Source organism: Orycteropus afer, unplaced genomic scaffold (genome assembly GCF_000298275.1).
Source record: "Orycteropus afer afer isolate SDZICR_OR568_19922 unplaced genomic scaffold, OryAfe1.0 scaffold00314, whole genome shotgun sequence".
NCBI classification, from domain to species: domain Eukaryota; kingdom Metazoa; phylum Chordata; class Mammalia; order Tubulidentata; family Orycteropodidae; genus Orycteropus; species Orycteropus afer.
Genome location: NW_006921901.1, coordinates 4,212,872 through 4,229,888, shown reverse-complemented (window position 1 = coordinate 4,229,888; position 17,017 = coordinate 4,212,872). Strand labels below are relative to the sequence as shown.

The following is a 17,017-nucleotide window of genomic DNA, read 5'->3' as shown; positions in this document are numbered from 1 at the left end:
TCTAGTCACCTGTTTAAATACATTTTGTACCCCCCAAACTCCAACATGTGTATATCCAGCCCTGAGCTCTAAATGCATATACCCTACAGCTTACTTGATTCACTCATTTGGAAGATATTTAACTGCTATCTCAAACTAACACATCCTAAATAGAACCCTTCATTTCTCACATCCCTGAGTTTTTTTTTCCAGACTTTTCTATTTTACCTAATGTGCTACCACCATTCATCTAGTTACTCAAGCCAAAAGCCTAGGAATCATCCATCATTTCCTAACCTAACTCTACAACAAACAAAACAACGCAAGCATTGCCATGGAGTCGGATCCGACCCATAGCGACCCCTCCTTGGGTTTCCGAGGCAGTATCACTACGGAAGTAGATTGCCCAACCTTCCTTCCGGGGAGTGGCTGGTGGGTTTGAACCACCAGCCTTCTAGTTAGCAGTCAAATGCCTTAGGCACTATGCTACCAGAGCTCCCAACCTAACTCTAACTCCAACTAAATCCAAAGGCAAGTTCTGTTTTCTTCATCTTCAAAATATATCCTGAATGCAGCTGTTACTCACCATCTCCACCACTGAAACTTTAGACTGAGCCACTGTTATATCTCCTGGACCACTGTTATAGCCTTCTACAAAATCTGACCTCCTCTACTATTGTCTGTCTCCACAAAGTATCCAGAGTGACATTTGCAAGATATAAAGCAGTCCGTGTCACTTCTCTGCTTAGACATCTTGTGCTAGTTCACTCAGAATGAGATCTGAACACCTACCTTGCCCTCAAGATCCTACATGACCTCAGCCCTGTCTACCCTCCAGCCTCAACATCCTCCTTTCTTTCTCACACACAAAAAGCTTGTTCCTGTCTGAGGGTCTTAACCCCTGTTGTTCATTCTTCCTGAGAAGCTCTTACCCCAGATCTTCACATAGCTGGCTCCTTTTCTTCATTCGGGTCTGTTTGCAAGTCTTCCCTCGCCACCTGTCTAAAGTAGCACCTTTGCTGCCATGCCAGTAGTTCTCTATTCCTTACCCTACTTTGAAGTTCTTTGGAGCATTTAACATTATCTGCAATACGTTATTGATTTTCTAGTAACTTGCTTATGTTCTAACTCCTCCATTAGGACATAATTTCCGTGAGGGTTGGGATTTTGTCTACAGTATATACCTAGTACCGAGATTCTATCTGGCAGAGAGTAGGTGCTCAGTAATTGAAATGAATAAATAAATGATGTATTTATTCATCAATTCAAAAGAGTTAAAAAATTATTTAAAGAGATATATAAATAAATATGTTACTTGAGGAGGTGGAAGCTGAACATTTCTGGTGTTATAAATAAATGTGACTTTGCTGAAAATATGTCCTAATATTAATCTATTTGGCTTCCTTTGCTATAGACTTTTTTTTTCAAGTCATAAGGAGAAACTGAATGATGTATCTAGTTATGAAAAAGAGGAATTTACACAGAAAATAAAACAGGTAGGAAGACAGAAAGATGGTTTTTAGACTATAACTAGATTTTATTTTAAAATGAGTGTTTTAAATATAGCTGAGAAGTGTGAAATTTTCCAAAAGTAGTTTTTTAATTGGGAGCTCTGGTAGCATAGTGCCTAAGGCACTTGACTGCTAACCAGAAGGCTGGTGGTTCAAACCCACCAGCCACTCCTCGGAAGGAAGGTTGGGCAATCTTCCGTAGTGATACCACCTCAGAAACCCAAGGAGGGGTCGATATTAGTCAGATCTGACTCCACGGCAGTGTGTGGGGATTTTGGTTTGGGGATCTGCCAGCATTAGGAATGGTTTTCCTTCGGAGCTAAGCTTACTCTGATTTTTTTTAATTGCAAGATGTAAGGCACAGGATACCAAAAGACAGAAACCTAATAGGGTTGGTTGATTGGTTGGTTGGTTTTAAATCATCTTTCATTGGTCAAAGAATTTTTTACTTTCCATTTATTCCCCATTGTAGAAACTGTTAGGTAGCCTTCAGTTGATGGCTCTATAGTTTTCAGCCGTCATAACTATCTGAACAGCCCAGGACCTCTAAGCTGGATGACTGACTTGATCAAAGAGGCAAATGTAAAAGGTTCTCTTCAATCTGCAACTCATAGCAAGTTCTGTCGGTACAGCTTAGTGACTGCTTCAACAAGGCAAGATTCTGATTCATTTATTATTTCCACTATGGCAGAGACTATGGGCTCTCATGAATCACTGGGCAGTTTCAATGGTGGCATTAAATTCCTTTCTAACTTTTAAAGAACTTTTTATTGTAAAATATTACTCAAATACAGAATAGTACTTACACTCTAAATTTACAGTATTTATGTACATACCTGTCACACTCTCTGCTTAAACTTTTTACTCTGTTAATAGTGTCTTTTGGTGATTGTAATTTACTAACTTTATTGAAGTCCAGTTTATTTTGGTTACTGTAGATTTCAACTGGTCATTTTATTTGGTACCTTTTCAAATTGGTTATGCCACTCTTTATTGTTACCAGTTTCCTGCTGTATCAATAAATGTCCTTAGGACAAAAGAGATTTTGAGGGCTTTGGGTTCTTGCTTTCTCCTATAATTAGGCTTAATACTTCCTCATTATCTTGTTAGTTCTTCAACACTTTTAAGAAGATTTTTTGTTGTTGTTGTTAATCCAGCTATTTTAGTGGTCCTCAGCCAATAGGTTATGTAGAACTACCCAACACACCATTCCTACTAAACCTAACTTTCTTATCTAATTTGAATCAACTCAGTGGAGGCCAAACCAAAAATCCAAACTCACTGCCAAGTCGGATCTGGCTCATAGTGGCCCCTCCTTGGGTTTCCGAGGTGGGATCACTACGGAAGCAGATTGCCCAATCTTCCTTCTGAGGAGTGGCTGGTGGGTTTGAACCGCCAGCAGTACACCACCAGAGCGCCTTCAGTGGAGGCATCCAAGCACAAAATTATTACCTCATTCAGAACACTGATTGGTACTATTTTGTATACTTAAATAGAAATATTAATATGAAGCTAGCGTAGTGCCTAGTTAATGAGGTTTTGAGCAAGATCCTCTATTGCTGTTACATTTGTTTCCCCCTGTGTATTTTATCTTCTGGGAAAATTCACACAGATCTTGTTGAGTATTACAGTTTATTAATCCCATTTCTTTTGCAATTTAGATTATTTACTCAATGGTTTTTGTATCAGTGGTTACTATCTTTTTATACTTTTGGCATTACAGTTTATAGAAGAGGCCTCAAAATGTGCATTGGTATATTTTATATAGAATTAAATAATTCAACATTTATGGCATATTTCTGTGTACTCAGAGATATATCCAGTGCTACAGAGAGTTCCCCCACCTGACCTTGACTTTTCTCAAAAGGACTGTGAAGCAGTCTTCTTATTTAACACTTGTTTTTCTCTAGGTGTCTGAAAAACTGTACAAAACTCGTATAGAGAATAAGGAGCTACGAGACAAACTAACTATTCTTACCAGACAATATAAGATTGTCCTAAGTGAAGAGGATGAAATGTTTTTAAGGAAACAAAAGATCCAGGATGAGTATGTTTCTATCCGTGATTCGTGTATGTAAATCAACATGCTATAGTTAGAGAATGATTTCCTTACTGTTCAACATGGTGACTCCCACTTAAGTTTATGCTACTTTGGAAATCTACTGATAGCATGGAATAATCTTTTCTCAACAATAAATAAACATTCCCTTAATCTGACCTTATAGGCATTAAGTAATGATTTCCTCATCAAAATCATCAGATATCTAAAACCAAATGCAGTAATTTTGTTTCTAAACACATTCTTGAAAGAATAATTGTGCTTTTACTATTTGACATTTAATCTTCATGAATTGCCAATAGTTCCAAGTTACGCGCAACAAAGAAAATTTGGTCAGAATAAGGAAAACCAGATTTGAAAGGTAATGAAAAATGTACTTCATCAAATATGTTTTAGCACTTAATATGATGGCTACTACTATGTTCTTACTACTAGGTCCTTATAAGAGCAGGTTCAAAATAATAACACTCATATATTTGTTACAGATTGAATTGCAAACCAAAAAAATATGTGTTGTAAATCCTAGCTCTGGTAGCATAGTGCCTAAGGCATCTGACCACTAACTAGAAGGCTGGTGGGTTTGAACCACCAGCCACTCCTTGGAAGGAAGATTGGGCAATCTACTTCCATAGAGGTACTACCTCAGAAACCCAAGGGGGGTCACAATGAGTGGAATTGACTTGACGGCAGTGAGTTTTTTTTTTTTTTTTTTTTTTTTCTTGTTATACCTGTGGTTATAATCCCATTTGGGAATGGGATGCCTTTGCTATATTAGTGGGACAGGATTAATGTAGTATATGTTTTGAGTCAATCTCTTTTTACATGTGAAAGAGATTAAGCAAGCAAGCAAGTGAACAAAGATGAGGTAAGATAGCTGCCAAGACACATGAAGATCTGTGAGGAAGATAATTTAAAAATAGTTGCAGCAGTATATTGACATGGAACTTCCAGAGATGCAAGCTGGATTCAGAAGAGGACGTGGAACGAGGGATATCTTTGCTGATGTCTGATGAATCTTGGCCAAAAGCAAAGAATACCAGAAAGATGTTTACTTGTGTTTTATTGACTATGCAAAAGCATTCAACTGCATGGATCATAACAAATTATGGATAACATTGAGAAGAATGGGAATTCCAGGACACTAATTGTGCTCATTTGGAACCTGTACATAAATCAGCAGGCTGTCATTCAAACGGAACATGGGGATACTGCATGGTTTAAAATCAGGAAGGGTGTGTGTAAGGGTTGTATCTTTTCACCATGTTTATTCAATCTGTATGCTGAGCAAATAGTCCGAGAAGATGGACTATATGAAGAAGAGTGTGGCGTCAGGATTGGGGGAAGACTCATTAACAATCTGCATTATGCTGATGATACAACTTGTTTGCTAAAAGTGAAGATGACTGGAAACACTTAATGATGAAGATTAAGACTACAGTCTGCAGTACAGATAATACCTCAATATAAAGAAAATGAAAATCCTCACAACTGGACCAATAAGCAGAATCATGATAAATGGAGAAGACTGAAGTTGTCAAAGATGTAATTTTACTTGGATCCACAATTAATACCCGAGGAAGCAACAATCAAGAAATCAGGTGTCATATTCCACTGGGTAAATCTGATGCAAAAGACCTCTTTATAGTGTTGAAGAGCAAAGATGTTACTTCGAAGACTAAAGTGAGCCTAACCCAAGCCATGGTATTTTCAATCACCTCCTAGGCATGGAAAGCTGGACAATGAGTAAGGAAGACCGAAGAAGAGTTGGGGCTTTTGAATTGTGGTGTTGGTGAAGAATATGGAAAATACCATGAACTGCCAGAAGAATGAACAAATCTGTCCTGGAAGAAGTACAGCCAGAATGCTCCTTGGAGGTGTGAATGACCTGACTTCATCTCACCTACTTTGGTCATGTTGTCAGAAGGAACAATTCCCTAGAGGAGGATATCGTGTTCGGTAAAGTGGAGGGTCAACGAAAGAGGAGAAGGCCCTCAACAAGATGGACTGACACAGTGGCTGCAACGATGGGCTTGCAACAGCAAGGATTGTGAGGCTGACACAGGAGTGGGCAGTGTTTCGTTCTGTTGTACGTAGGGTTGCTATGAGTTGGAGCTAACTTTACAGCATCTAACAACATCAGCAGTTATTTGCAATTAGCTACTTTCTACCATTGCCCTTTAAAAATTCTGAGCATAACTTTTCACAGAACTGTCTTTATCATGAGTTTTTAGTTTCTGGGAAGGGTTAAGTATTTATCAGAGTTTCTAGGAAGGGTTACGATTTTATCATAAGTTTCTGAGAAGGGTTAAGCCTGAGATCAAACAGCTGCCTTTACAAGAGGTTCTGTTTCTCTCTTTTAACACAAGTGTAAAATTTTATGAGTAATAATCTATTACTACACTGATTTATTCCTTAAAACTAGATGAGAAAGGTATTGTGATACCCATTTTATAGGCACATCCACAGGTAAGGTTTCTTATCCAAAGTCCCACTGCTAGTAAGAGGAAGAGCCTGTGTGCAGACTTGATCTGAATCCTTCATCCTTCCCAAAAGAACATGACAAAATGGATGCATGTGTTAGGAGAGGCCTGCCCACTTGGAGGGATTGGATGCTAGAACTGTTGTTTTTTGGTGGGTATTGTTTTGTGATTACTGTCGCAGTTAATGTCGTTTCTATGACTTGGAAGTTTTATAATATTATGAAAATTATATGCATATGTTTAGATTCAGCTGCTACCAGAAAAAAATACTTTGTTTATTTACTCATTTTTTGGGGGCCAGATGACTGACTGAACTTTCCACACTACTTCTTAAATTCTTATCTATGCTTTTGCATATTTTCTCACACTAAAGAGTTAAAAATGATTATTTCAACATCCAACATACGATAACCCTGCTTTTTTTGTTTTTTCCCTTCATGGCAGAAATCAGAAACAACTGGAATTTATTGCTCAAAAAGAAACCTTCCTAGCACAAAGAAAAGTAGACATCAAAAACATGGAGGAAGGACTCACCACACTGCAAGAACTTATTGAGTATGTTTGCTACCTTTGGAATCTTTATTCTTCTCTGCATATATTTTTCAATAAATGACAGCAATAAGTCTATGTCAATTTCTGATGTACTGCAGAAAAAAGAAGTTTATAATTTGCTTTCTGTTTCACAATCCAAAAAAGTCATTACCATTGATTCTTTCATTGAAGGGATAGACAGGTACCGTGTTCTATGTGAGCTATTTGGCACAAGGAATGGACAAGGTGGTGGGCAGGGGGGTTGTCTAGTGATAAGTATGTGCCTGAATATTAGCACAACACTCACTGCTTATGTGTTCATTTCTGCAATTCTAAATCACTTTCATTTTTATTTTAACTTTTTTTTCTGATTATAAAAATAATGCTATGTCATATTTTAAAATTCAAATACAAGAATAGGTAACTTAGTGAGTAAATGTGTGTGAGAATGGATCTAGATACAGATATTCTTCTAAATTGGATTTTACTCTTCTATAACTGGATATTTTCTATAACTTAAAATTATATCTGGGAGAATTATAAAACAAATATTATATAGCATTTTATCTTAGAAAATTAACAGAGATACTCAAGTTTATCATGCATAAACTCATTTAGTTTTTACAAGGTAGTCGTGGCAAGGCTGCAAGCAAGACTTCACAACATTCATTCAGAAAAAGAGGATCAGAATCAACACTTACAAATACAATGTTAGTTCAACGGTTAGAGTCTCAATCTTTAGACTTAAGGCTTTTACCTTTAACAAGAGGTTTTGAGGGAAAGGCTTGACCACAGCTTAAATCTGTGGGGATCCCTGGTAGCTTGGATCCAGAGTCAGTGGCAGTGGGCTGTGTCAGCAGGGTTTTGGTCTTCAGAGACAGTGAGTAAGAGACTAGAAAAATATTCCTTTGCTTCTGTCTTCTCTCAGTGAATGAACAGAAATTTAGGGCTTATATGTGAAATTCTCACCATGGCCTCACACAAAAGAGGGCCAGTGTGACTTCAAAGATTAGTATGTCTTTTCTCCAGTGTTAGAGATTAACCAAATCTCTCTCTCTCTCTCTCTCTTTTTTCTCTCACATTATTGAATAGGGAAGTTATTTATGTCTCAAGGCTAGTTGACAAAGATTAACTATGTTATGTTTTCTGTTATCACAACATGCCAGGTCATGGTCAACTTAATTTAAAGGTTTTCATTCTTCACATACGTCAGGTGCTTCTTTGTCTAAACTCAAAAGTTTTCTAAATAACTTTCTAATGACTTACATTTTCCTAATCATTTATAGTTAATGTTAGAGAGCCTCACAAAGGCAGACATATTTCTAAGTTTATGAGTGATTATACATATGTAATTTGGAAACATAATAGTGACTTATACCTTATGGTATAAGGAGCTCTGGTGGTATAGTGGGTAAGACATTTGGCTGCTAACCACAAGGTCAGCAGTTCAAACCCACTAGCCACTTCATGGAAGAAAGATGAGGCAATCTACTTACGTAAAGAGTTACAGCCTTGGAAACCCAGTGGGGTCATTATGAGTCAGAATCAACTCGATGGCAGTGATTTTTTTTTTTTTAAATACCTTATGGGATTTGAGGGTAGCATTGTGCCTAGGGCACTTGACTGCTAACCAGAAGGCTGGCGGTTCAAAGCCACCAGCCACTCCTCAGAAGGAATATTGGGCAATCTACTTCCATAGTGATACCGCCTCAGAAACCCAAGGAGGGGTTGCTATGAGTCGGATCCAACTCCACGGCAGTGAGTGAGTGAATGAGATAGAAACATGCCGAGCCTATGGCACAGTGGTAGCATTTGGAAAAGTTGGCGAAGGGTGTGTATATGGGAATTCTTTGTATTATTTTTACAACTTTTCTGTTGAGTTTGAAACTTTCAAAAAAATTTTAAATCATATATTTAGGATGTATTTCCTCATTATTTTCTCCAACTGAACAATATTTCTTTCATAGGTTATACTATGTCTTATTTATTCAGTACTCCATTGATGGACATTTAGTGTTTTTTCCAGTTTTCCTGTATTACAATTTTTGAAGTTAACATCATTTAACATATATCTATCCATCTATGTGACTATTTTTTAATAATAAAATCATGACAGTTGGGTTACAGGAAGCACATATTTTTCATTTTTATAATTATTGTCAAAATTCCCTGCTTAAATGTTCTGCCATTTTACAGTCCCACTAATAGCATAAGGCAACTTATAGTTAAGTTGGGCAGATGAGGTAGACTAATACACATAAAATAATTAATGGACCATGTATAAATGTGCAGAATAAAGTGTAGACTATAATAAGCATTCAGAGAAGAATGAGGGAAAGTGAAGTCAAGGTGTCCTTCTTTCTTATATAAGGATTTAAACTTTGAACTTGACCTTTAAAAGGAAGTCAGATTTTTTTTCTGTTTGCTCATCAATAGGGAAATGTTAACACATACAGGGAGATACATGATTTGGATGTAGGAAAGTGAAGATACCAGTCTTACTGAACTAAGATAATGACAAAAAAAATTTGAGCACATACCAACAAAAATCTAGAGTATAGGGTCTTTGAGTGGTTATCCTTATACAATTAAATACTATATTTAAACATCTCTTTCTTTCATGTCAGCTTCAGAAATGAAACTACTTACTCCTCCCTATGAAAGATTAGGAAAAGAAGATCAGGTTGAATAGAAGTTTATTTTCCTGAAGAACAATGCAAATGTTGTGATAAATTATAGTGTCATCATTGCTGTGGTCACCAGGAAGCTCATAGCTAGATTTATGGCCCAATATTGGTACTCATTTGGAATTTTTTAGATTAGTGTTGCTCTCTTTATTTTAAATAAGTTCAGATCCTCTATGGTTTATAAAAATATATAAATAAGCCAAATCCATAAGGTTGGGGCAAATTGTGAAGAACCTTAGAGACCCAGGGGAGGATATTAGATTTACTATGATAGGAAATTGAGATCCTATACAATGATTTCAAATAGAAAAAGACAATAAGAGCACAGTTTCATTTCTGGTTTATTTAACAGTGGTTGATATTATGAATTTCATCCTTGAACATTTCTTTCAAAAAGTATTAATTATGTAGTATTTTACTTATGTGACCTTCAATTTATTTCTGTGATTGAAGCACTTAATAGAGAAAAAAAAAAGTTTGTGCTGGGGGAGTAAAAATAAAGGCTTCCGATACCTCTGCTGGAATCTTCACATTTCCATCCCTTCTACCTCAAAAAAATTTTTTATCCTTTATTATTATTCTTCTCTAATTCAAGAATCCATATTAGGTCTTTGAATGACATATTGTACCAAATCAGAACTCAATCTCGAATTCAGAGTTCCTCAACAATTTGCTGACGGTTGTTGTTGTTAAGTGCTGGCAAGTTGATTTCAATTCATAGTGACCCTATGTACAACAGAACAAAACTGCACCATCCTCACAGTTGTTGGTATACTCAGCCTGTTGTCACAGCCACTGTGTCAATCCATCTTGTTGAGGGTCTTCCCCTTTGTCACTGTCCCTCTACCCAGCATGATATCCTTCTCCAGGGACTCCTCCCTTTGACATGATCAGAGTATTAGAGACAAAGTCTGGCCATTCTCGGTTCTAAGGAGCATTCCCGTTGTCCTTCCTCCAAGACGATTTATTCATTCTTCTAGCAGTCCATGATATGTTCAATATTTGCCAATGCCACAATGCCAGTGCATCAATTCTTATGTTGTTGTTAGGTGCAGTTGAGTTGGCTCTGACTCATAGTGACCCCATGTACAACAGAACCAAACACTGCCCGGTCTTGCACCAGCCTCACAATCAATGCATGCTCTACCTGAGCCCATCATTGCACTACTGTGTCAATCCATCTTATTGAGGGCCTTCCCCTTTTTCACTGACCCTCTTCTTCACCAAGCATAAGATCCTTCTCCAGGGAATGGTCCCTTCTAACAATGTGACTAAAGTAGTTGACATGAAGTCTGGCCATTCTCGCTTCCAAGGAACATTCCGGCTGCACTTCCCCCAGGACAGATTTGTTAGTTCTTTTAGTAGTCCACAGTACTTTCAGTATTCTTCACCAACACCACAACTCAAAAGCATCAACTCTTCTACCTTTTTCATTCTCCATGGCTTAGGTCAGGGGCACCTCGGTCTTCAAAGGGACATCATTGCTCTTAAACACTTTAGAGAGGTCTTTCGAAGTAGATTTGCCCAATGCAATATGTCATTTGATTTCTTGATGGCTGCTTCCATAGGCGTAGATTGTGGATCCAAGTAAAATGAAATCTTTCACAACTTCAGTCTTTTCTCCATTTATCATGATGTTGCTTATTGATCCAGTTGTGAGGATTTTTACTTTCTATGTTGAGGTATAATCCTGAGGACTGTAGTCTTTGATCTTCAATACTGTTAATATCATGGTGTTCTTTTTTCCCTTCATGTCCTCTGTATGTAGCAAGCCTACCTTGTGTCACAATACAGCCATGATTTGTTCCTTTCCTCTATGTCTTTACAAATGATTATGTCTTTTCCTTGGTAAGATTGCTCCTCCATTCTGCAAATCCACCTTCCTCCTTTCTATTAAATATTCACCTACAGTAATCCTTCTACACTAGCTTCCCTAGAATCTGTTCTTCTCTATCCTTGGATATCCAGATGCATAGACATGGGATTGTAATTGTCTTTCTGTCACTAAAATGTTTAGGTGTTTCACAAGATTTCTTTTGTGTTCTAATTAAACTGTAGCCTAATTGAGAATAAGAATTATATGGAAAGAATCTTTTATATATTCTAACAGTTCCCACAAATGCAAAGTCCTAATATATTTTTCTTGTTTTTAGAACAACACGGGAAATATATCAGAAGCAAATAAAAAACCTGGCTGATAATCTGGAAAGAGAGAGTCAGAGATGGTAAAAAATAAAAATAATAATAATAAATATATATATGTAATATATATATATATATCTATATCTATATATACACACACACATATATTTGTGTTATGAGTAAGTAATATATGTAATCTTAATGAGCAGTGCCTCAGAGTTGGTAAAAAAATAAAATTTACTAGCATCTAAAGAAATTATTTTCCTAAATTAAATTGTGTGACTTCTCTTGACTTTAGATATGTTTAGTAGTTTGATATTTTGGCATTGAAGTGAACGAAAATTTTCAGTTTCAATGAGTGTAGTCACCAAAGAATAAAATTGCCAACATTGGGAGATGCCTCTTGCTCACCCAGTCTTCTTTATGAACCAGTAGGGTGGGCGATGTGTGCTGTAGACAGAAGAGAGTAGTTGAAAGCACAGGTTCTGTGCCTGAGGGTGAGTTATGAAGTAACTTCCCTTTGCTCTCATCCCTATGAAGAGAGGGATGATAGTGGAACCTACCTCACAAGGTTGTTGTGAGCGGTAAAGTTGAAGGATCCAGGGAGCGTATTTATATCAGCTAACACCTAGAAAGCACACTAAAAGTTAGCTGCTTTTTGTTGTTATTTACAAAACTCTGATGGTACATTTTCACTATTCTCCAATTAGGTAGCTTTTTTTTTTTTTTTTTTTTAATGTTATGTTGGTGAGAAAAATTTGAAAACCCAGAAGCCTGCGATCTCTGATTAGCACTTCTGGTAGTTTAGTAATTCAATGGCTATTTCTTCCTGGGCCTCTTCTTTTTCCACGTGCCCCTCAGCCTTCCCTTTTTCTGCCCTTTACTTAAAGGAGGGAACAGGCATGTGTGGTTTGTCCACTTGGTTTTACCAGACATATGGACTCACCACTTCTGACTCAGAGGCTGACCTGCAGAGACAGTGTTGAGGCCCTGACATCTTGTCTTACTTGGTTTTCTTTTCAGTTAATGTGCGTAGTTTACATTACTAAGAGCACAAACAGTTTTGTATCATCTTACCAGGACTTGTTTGACTTTGGCTTCCTTCATGTTTTCAGTTAACTGCTATACCAATTTAATTGTCATTATTGTGTTCTATTCCCTAGTATTATAACTCAGTGGAAAATGGCTTGTTTGCTAAAAAAGCATAAGCGTTGGGTGGACATGATGAAGGCTGAAATACAACAACTTACTAATACAATTGAGGTTTTACAATGTAGAAGACATGAATTATGTGAAGAGGTAAGGGAACTTGAAGTACTCAGAATTAATACCTTACAGTGCATTAGAGTAATTCCCCTTCAATTTTTAATTGAACCTTATCTTATTAAAAGGTATTTTCTTTTCCGCTGACTTCATATTTAGAGTGAATTATTTAACTTTCTTAAGACATGCATCCATTTGCTGTGTATTAACTATGGGAAGTTAAGAAGTGAAGTAGAATTCTCTTCAGAATATACTTTTGAACCATGCAACCAGAAACTTATTTGAGGTTAGTCTTTAGGAAGAGTATCTCTAAAAATATTAGACCAAACATCACATATTTACCTCCTCTATTTACCCTCTTCCTCTCCTTCACCCTCCCATCTTTCAGGCCATATTTATAGATACTGTTTGATGAAAAACTTAATCTCTAGATGAAAACAAAGTCCCTCTCAGTGGTTATCAAGAAATTATATAATCTGAATTCAGAGACAAGTGTCATGCAAAGAGACATTTCTTTACCAGGTTGTTTGAAAATATAAAGTGGAACTCTACAAAAGAAGTGACAATTTGTTATTTTTTTCTAATTAGACCAGTTACAGAGAAGAACAGATCAATACATTTGTGGCACAGATTGAAAAACTTACAATGGAATTAAAACAAGAAGAGGAGGAATTTGTTTACAAGGAAAAACAGCTAATTGATGAGATAAACAACTATGAGGTAAACTTTATTTTACATCTAGGAATAATTTTAGATGGCTGTATGAAGGGGAAGGAGAATAACTGATATTGAATGTTATTCCAATCAGTTGAATGTAAAATGAGGCTGTAATATCATTCTGAATCTTTCAGTGTACCTGACTAAAAAAAAAAAAAAAAAGGTTGCCGTCAATCAATTACAACTCCTAGCAACCCTATGAAACAGACTAGAACTGCCACATAGGGTTTCTAAGGTTGTAATTTTCATGGAGAGGAGCCCTGGTGGTTGGTAGTGCAGAGGTTAAGTGCTCAGCTGCTAACCAAAAGAGTTTGGTGGTTTGAACCCACCAGTTGCTCCGCTCGGAAACTGGTTCAAACCACCGACCTCTTTTTTTTTTTTTTTTTCAAAAAAGATGTAGCAGTCTGCTTCCGTAATGATTATATAGCCTTGAAAACCCTGTGGGACAGTTCTGCTCTGTCCTACAGGGTCGCTATGAGCTGGAATTGACTTGATGCACACAGCAACAACCTTGGACTAACATTCTGGCTCTGTACTAGACGCCTGATGAAAGTGAACTATCAGCTGCATTATCAGTTAACATTGTCTGTATAACAATGACCCCTGATTGGAACATGCCTGTTCACTGGGAGAGTAACTGGTGGGAAATCATTACATTGACCCTTTTCGGAGGGCATGTCCTTTGCAGGCACCTGGAAAGTATGCCCAAGAGGTATTGATTTCTATTCAGGCATGGGGCTTCTCTATCAGGGAGGCCTGTGTGGGTCTTTCTCTCGCAACTGAGTTATCACTTTGATGGATTTTAAAAAAAAAAAAAATACAACCTGGCCTTTGTCTGCTGCATCAATGCCTTGAAGACTCCTCCTGGCTCCTTGAGCCTGGCGCTGCCCTACCCACTGATGTGATGTTTTCTTTGAAGGATGAATATACAGTTTGAATAAAAATAAAAACTAAAAAGAAAAGTCTCAAATTGCTAATTGGGTCAAATGTGGCCTATTCAAGTGTTACAAGTCTGAATATCAAGGTGAGAAGGTCCATAAAATGGGTGTTAAAGCAAGAGAGGTGTTTGTTTCTCTTTCCAGTACAGGCCAAACCAAAGAGGCCCAGAGCTGAGAAGTGGCTCTGCCATCCTCAGATTTTAGCTGCTATCTTGGGGACCAAGTGGCAACTTCTATTTTCATCCTCTTACAGCCAAGAGGAGGAGGAAAGGGCACAGGGAGCACATACCCATTCCTGTTGCAGGGGCAGGACCCAGTAGCGGCACAGCCACTTCTGCTTGTAAACTCATTAGATGCACGCATCTGCAAGGGAGGCTGAGAAATGAAACTCCAGTTGGCAGTCACTTGCTTAGCCAAAACTCGGGAGTTCTGATATTAAAGAAGAGGGTAACAGATATTGATAGTCAGCTGGCTGCCTCTGCCTTAGTCACTATTTTAAACACATCCTGATTTTTTAAAAGATGGCCAACTCTTCCACTGGAAACAAAATACAACTTGAGTTGAGAAATTAAACAAGCATCTTCATGTTTTGCTCTATATACTTTTTAACCTATTTATTGTGACATTATATTCAATTATTTCTGCCTCCTCTGCATTTCTTAGAATTTGTGTATATTCTGTTTTTTGGCCCTTTTTTCCATAAAATATGATCAGCCAAAGGTAATTCTCTCAAATATGTTTTTGGGGTGCATATGTGGTAACATTATTCAAATGATAATAACAGAATTATATAGAGGTAGAAGAGTCTTTGGAGGGCCAATTGAACCTAATATCCTTACTTAAAGATGGCTAGAGAATTAGTGAATCAGCCAACAAATGTCTATTAACCACGTACTATGTGCCAGATGGAGTCCCTGAGTGGTGTAAACAGTTAAGTGCTTGACTTTTCACTAAAAGATTGGCAGTTCGAATCCACCCAGAAGTGCCTCAAAAGAAAGATCTGGCAATCGACTTCTGAAAAATCAGCTGTTGACACCCTCAGAGCACAGTTCTGTCCTGACACACACAGAGCTATCATGAGTCAGCATCAACCCTACAGCTCCTGGATATTTTTGTTTGTTTGATGTGCCACATGCCTTTCTAAGCTCCTCAGGATACAAAGAGGACAGGACAGAGAGAGCTCTTCCCCTCAAATAACTCACATTCTTCTCTAGAGTGTTTTGTAAATTCTCAGGAAAAAAAAAAAAAAAAAACAACTCACAATTAATTTTATTTTCCTTAAAGGATCAATTTTCCAAGGAAGTAAAAATTAACAAAAAAAAGGAAGAAGAGCTAGATGAGTGTCTTCCACAACTTCATGAGGCAGAAGAAATATATTTGGAAAAACACAGAAGGTTAGAAGAGCTTCTTAAAATTATTGCAGGTACATATAAAGTACTTAGCAATTGACCTCAATCCCTTGTGAGGATTTCACCATTGTCTCCTAATAAACCAAAGAAAAGCTAACTCACTGCCATTGAGTTGATTCCAACTCATAGAGACCCCGATTGAGTTTCCAAGGCTCTAGATCTTTACAGAAGCAGACTGTCTCATCTTCCTTCCACAGAGCAGATGGTGGGTTTGAACCACTAAATTCTGGTTAGCAGCCAGATGCCTCAACCACTACACCACCAGAGCTCCTGTTTTCTAATAAAAGCAGGTCATCAATCTAAAAGCCAATGGTAAACTTCATCCAACTTTTTCCATTACCTGTCACTCCTCATTTTCCAATTGTGCTTCATCTATTAATTTTCTTCCCCCTATACCACAGTCTGGGAGTTCGGGTGGCGTAGTGCGTAAGGCATTTGACTGCTAACCAAAAGGCTGGTGGTTCAAACCCACCAGCCACTCCTCAGAAGGAAGGTGGGCAATCTACTATCCGTAGTGATACTGCCTTGGAAACCCAAGGAGGAGTCACAGTGAATTGGATCCAATTCGATGGCGGTGAGTTTGGTTTTGGTTTATACCAGTCTTATTGCTATCATAAATTCTTTTTCTTTTCTCTTTTAATATCTGTTTAAAATTGAGAGTAAGTATCTAGGGTTTCCAAGGCTTCAATCTTTAATACAACACACTGCCGTTGAATCAGATCTAACTCATAGCAACCCCTCCTTGGGTTTCCGAGGCGGTATCACTATGGAAGTAGATTGCCTACCTTCCTTCCAAGGAGTGGCTGGTGGGTTTGAACCGCCACCCTTCTGGTTAGCAGTCAGATGCCTGAGGCACTACATCACCAGAGCTCCTTCAGAGTGGCTAGTGGGTTGGAATCACTGACCTTTTGGTTAGCAGTCGTGCATGTAACCACTATGCCACCAGGACCCCTTATGGAATCGATAGTTTATCTAATATGTATGACCACTTGGGATATAATATTCAGAAAGATTTTACATGTCTTTTGTAGAGTTTGGTATGAATTAATATGGACTGACATAGCGGCTGCAACAATGGGCTCAGACATAACAACCATTATGAGGAAGTGCAAGACTGGGCATTTCACTGGTCACTATCAGTCAGAATCCATTCGAGGGCACCTAACAACAACACAGGGAAAACTAAGCAAATGAGAAAGAAAAAAAAAGGTCCTTTATAAAAGAAAAAAAATTACACACGGAAGAAAATATAATTGTGCTATACCATTTAGCTCATCAGTGAGTAATATATTTTTTAATAA

The 17,017-nt window shown here is 37.6% G+C and overlaps 1 protein-coding gene across 1 annotated transcript in view; it reads left to right on the top strand.

Annotated features, from left to right (window-relative positions):
- The window catches only part of CCDC175 (coiled-coil domain containing 175), an 89,913-nt gene that overhangs the window by 49,106 nt on the left and 23,790 nt on the right, over nt 1-17,017 (top strand). Inside the window, exons 8-14 of the mRNA XM_007951888.1 lie at nt 1,394-1,475; nt 3,401-3,537; nt 6,474-6,584; nt 11,401-11,472; nt 12,553-12,688; nt 13,241-13,372; nt 15,592-15,730. Of these exons, the coding sequence (XP_007950079.1) occupies nt 1,394-1,475; nt 3,401-3,537; nt 6,474-6,584; nt 11,401-11,472; nt 12,553-12,688; nt 13,241-13,372; nt 15,592-15,730 (809 nt within the window). The remainder of the gene's footprint in view (nt 1-1,393; nt 1,476-3,400; nt 3,538-6,473; nt 6,585-11,400; nt 11,473-12,552; nt 12,689-13,240; nt 13,373-15,591; nt 15,731-17,017) is intronic.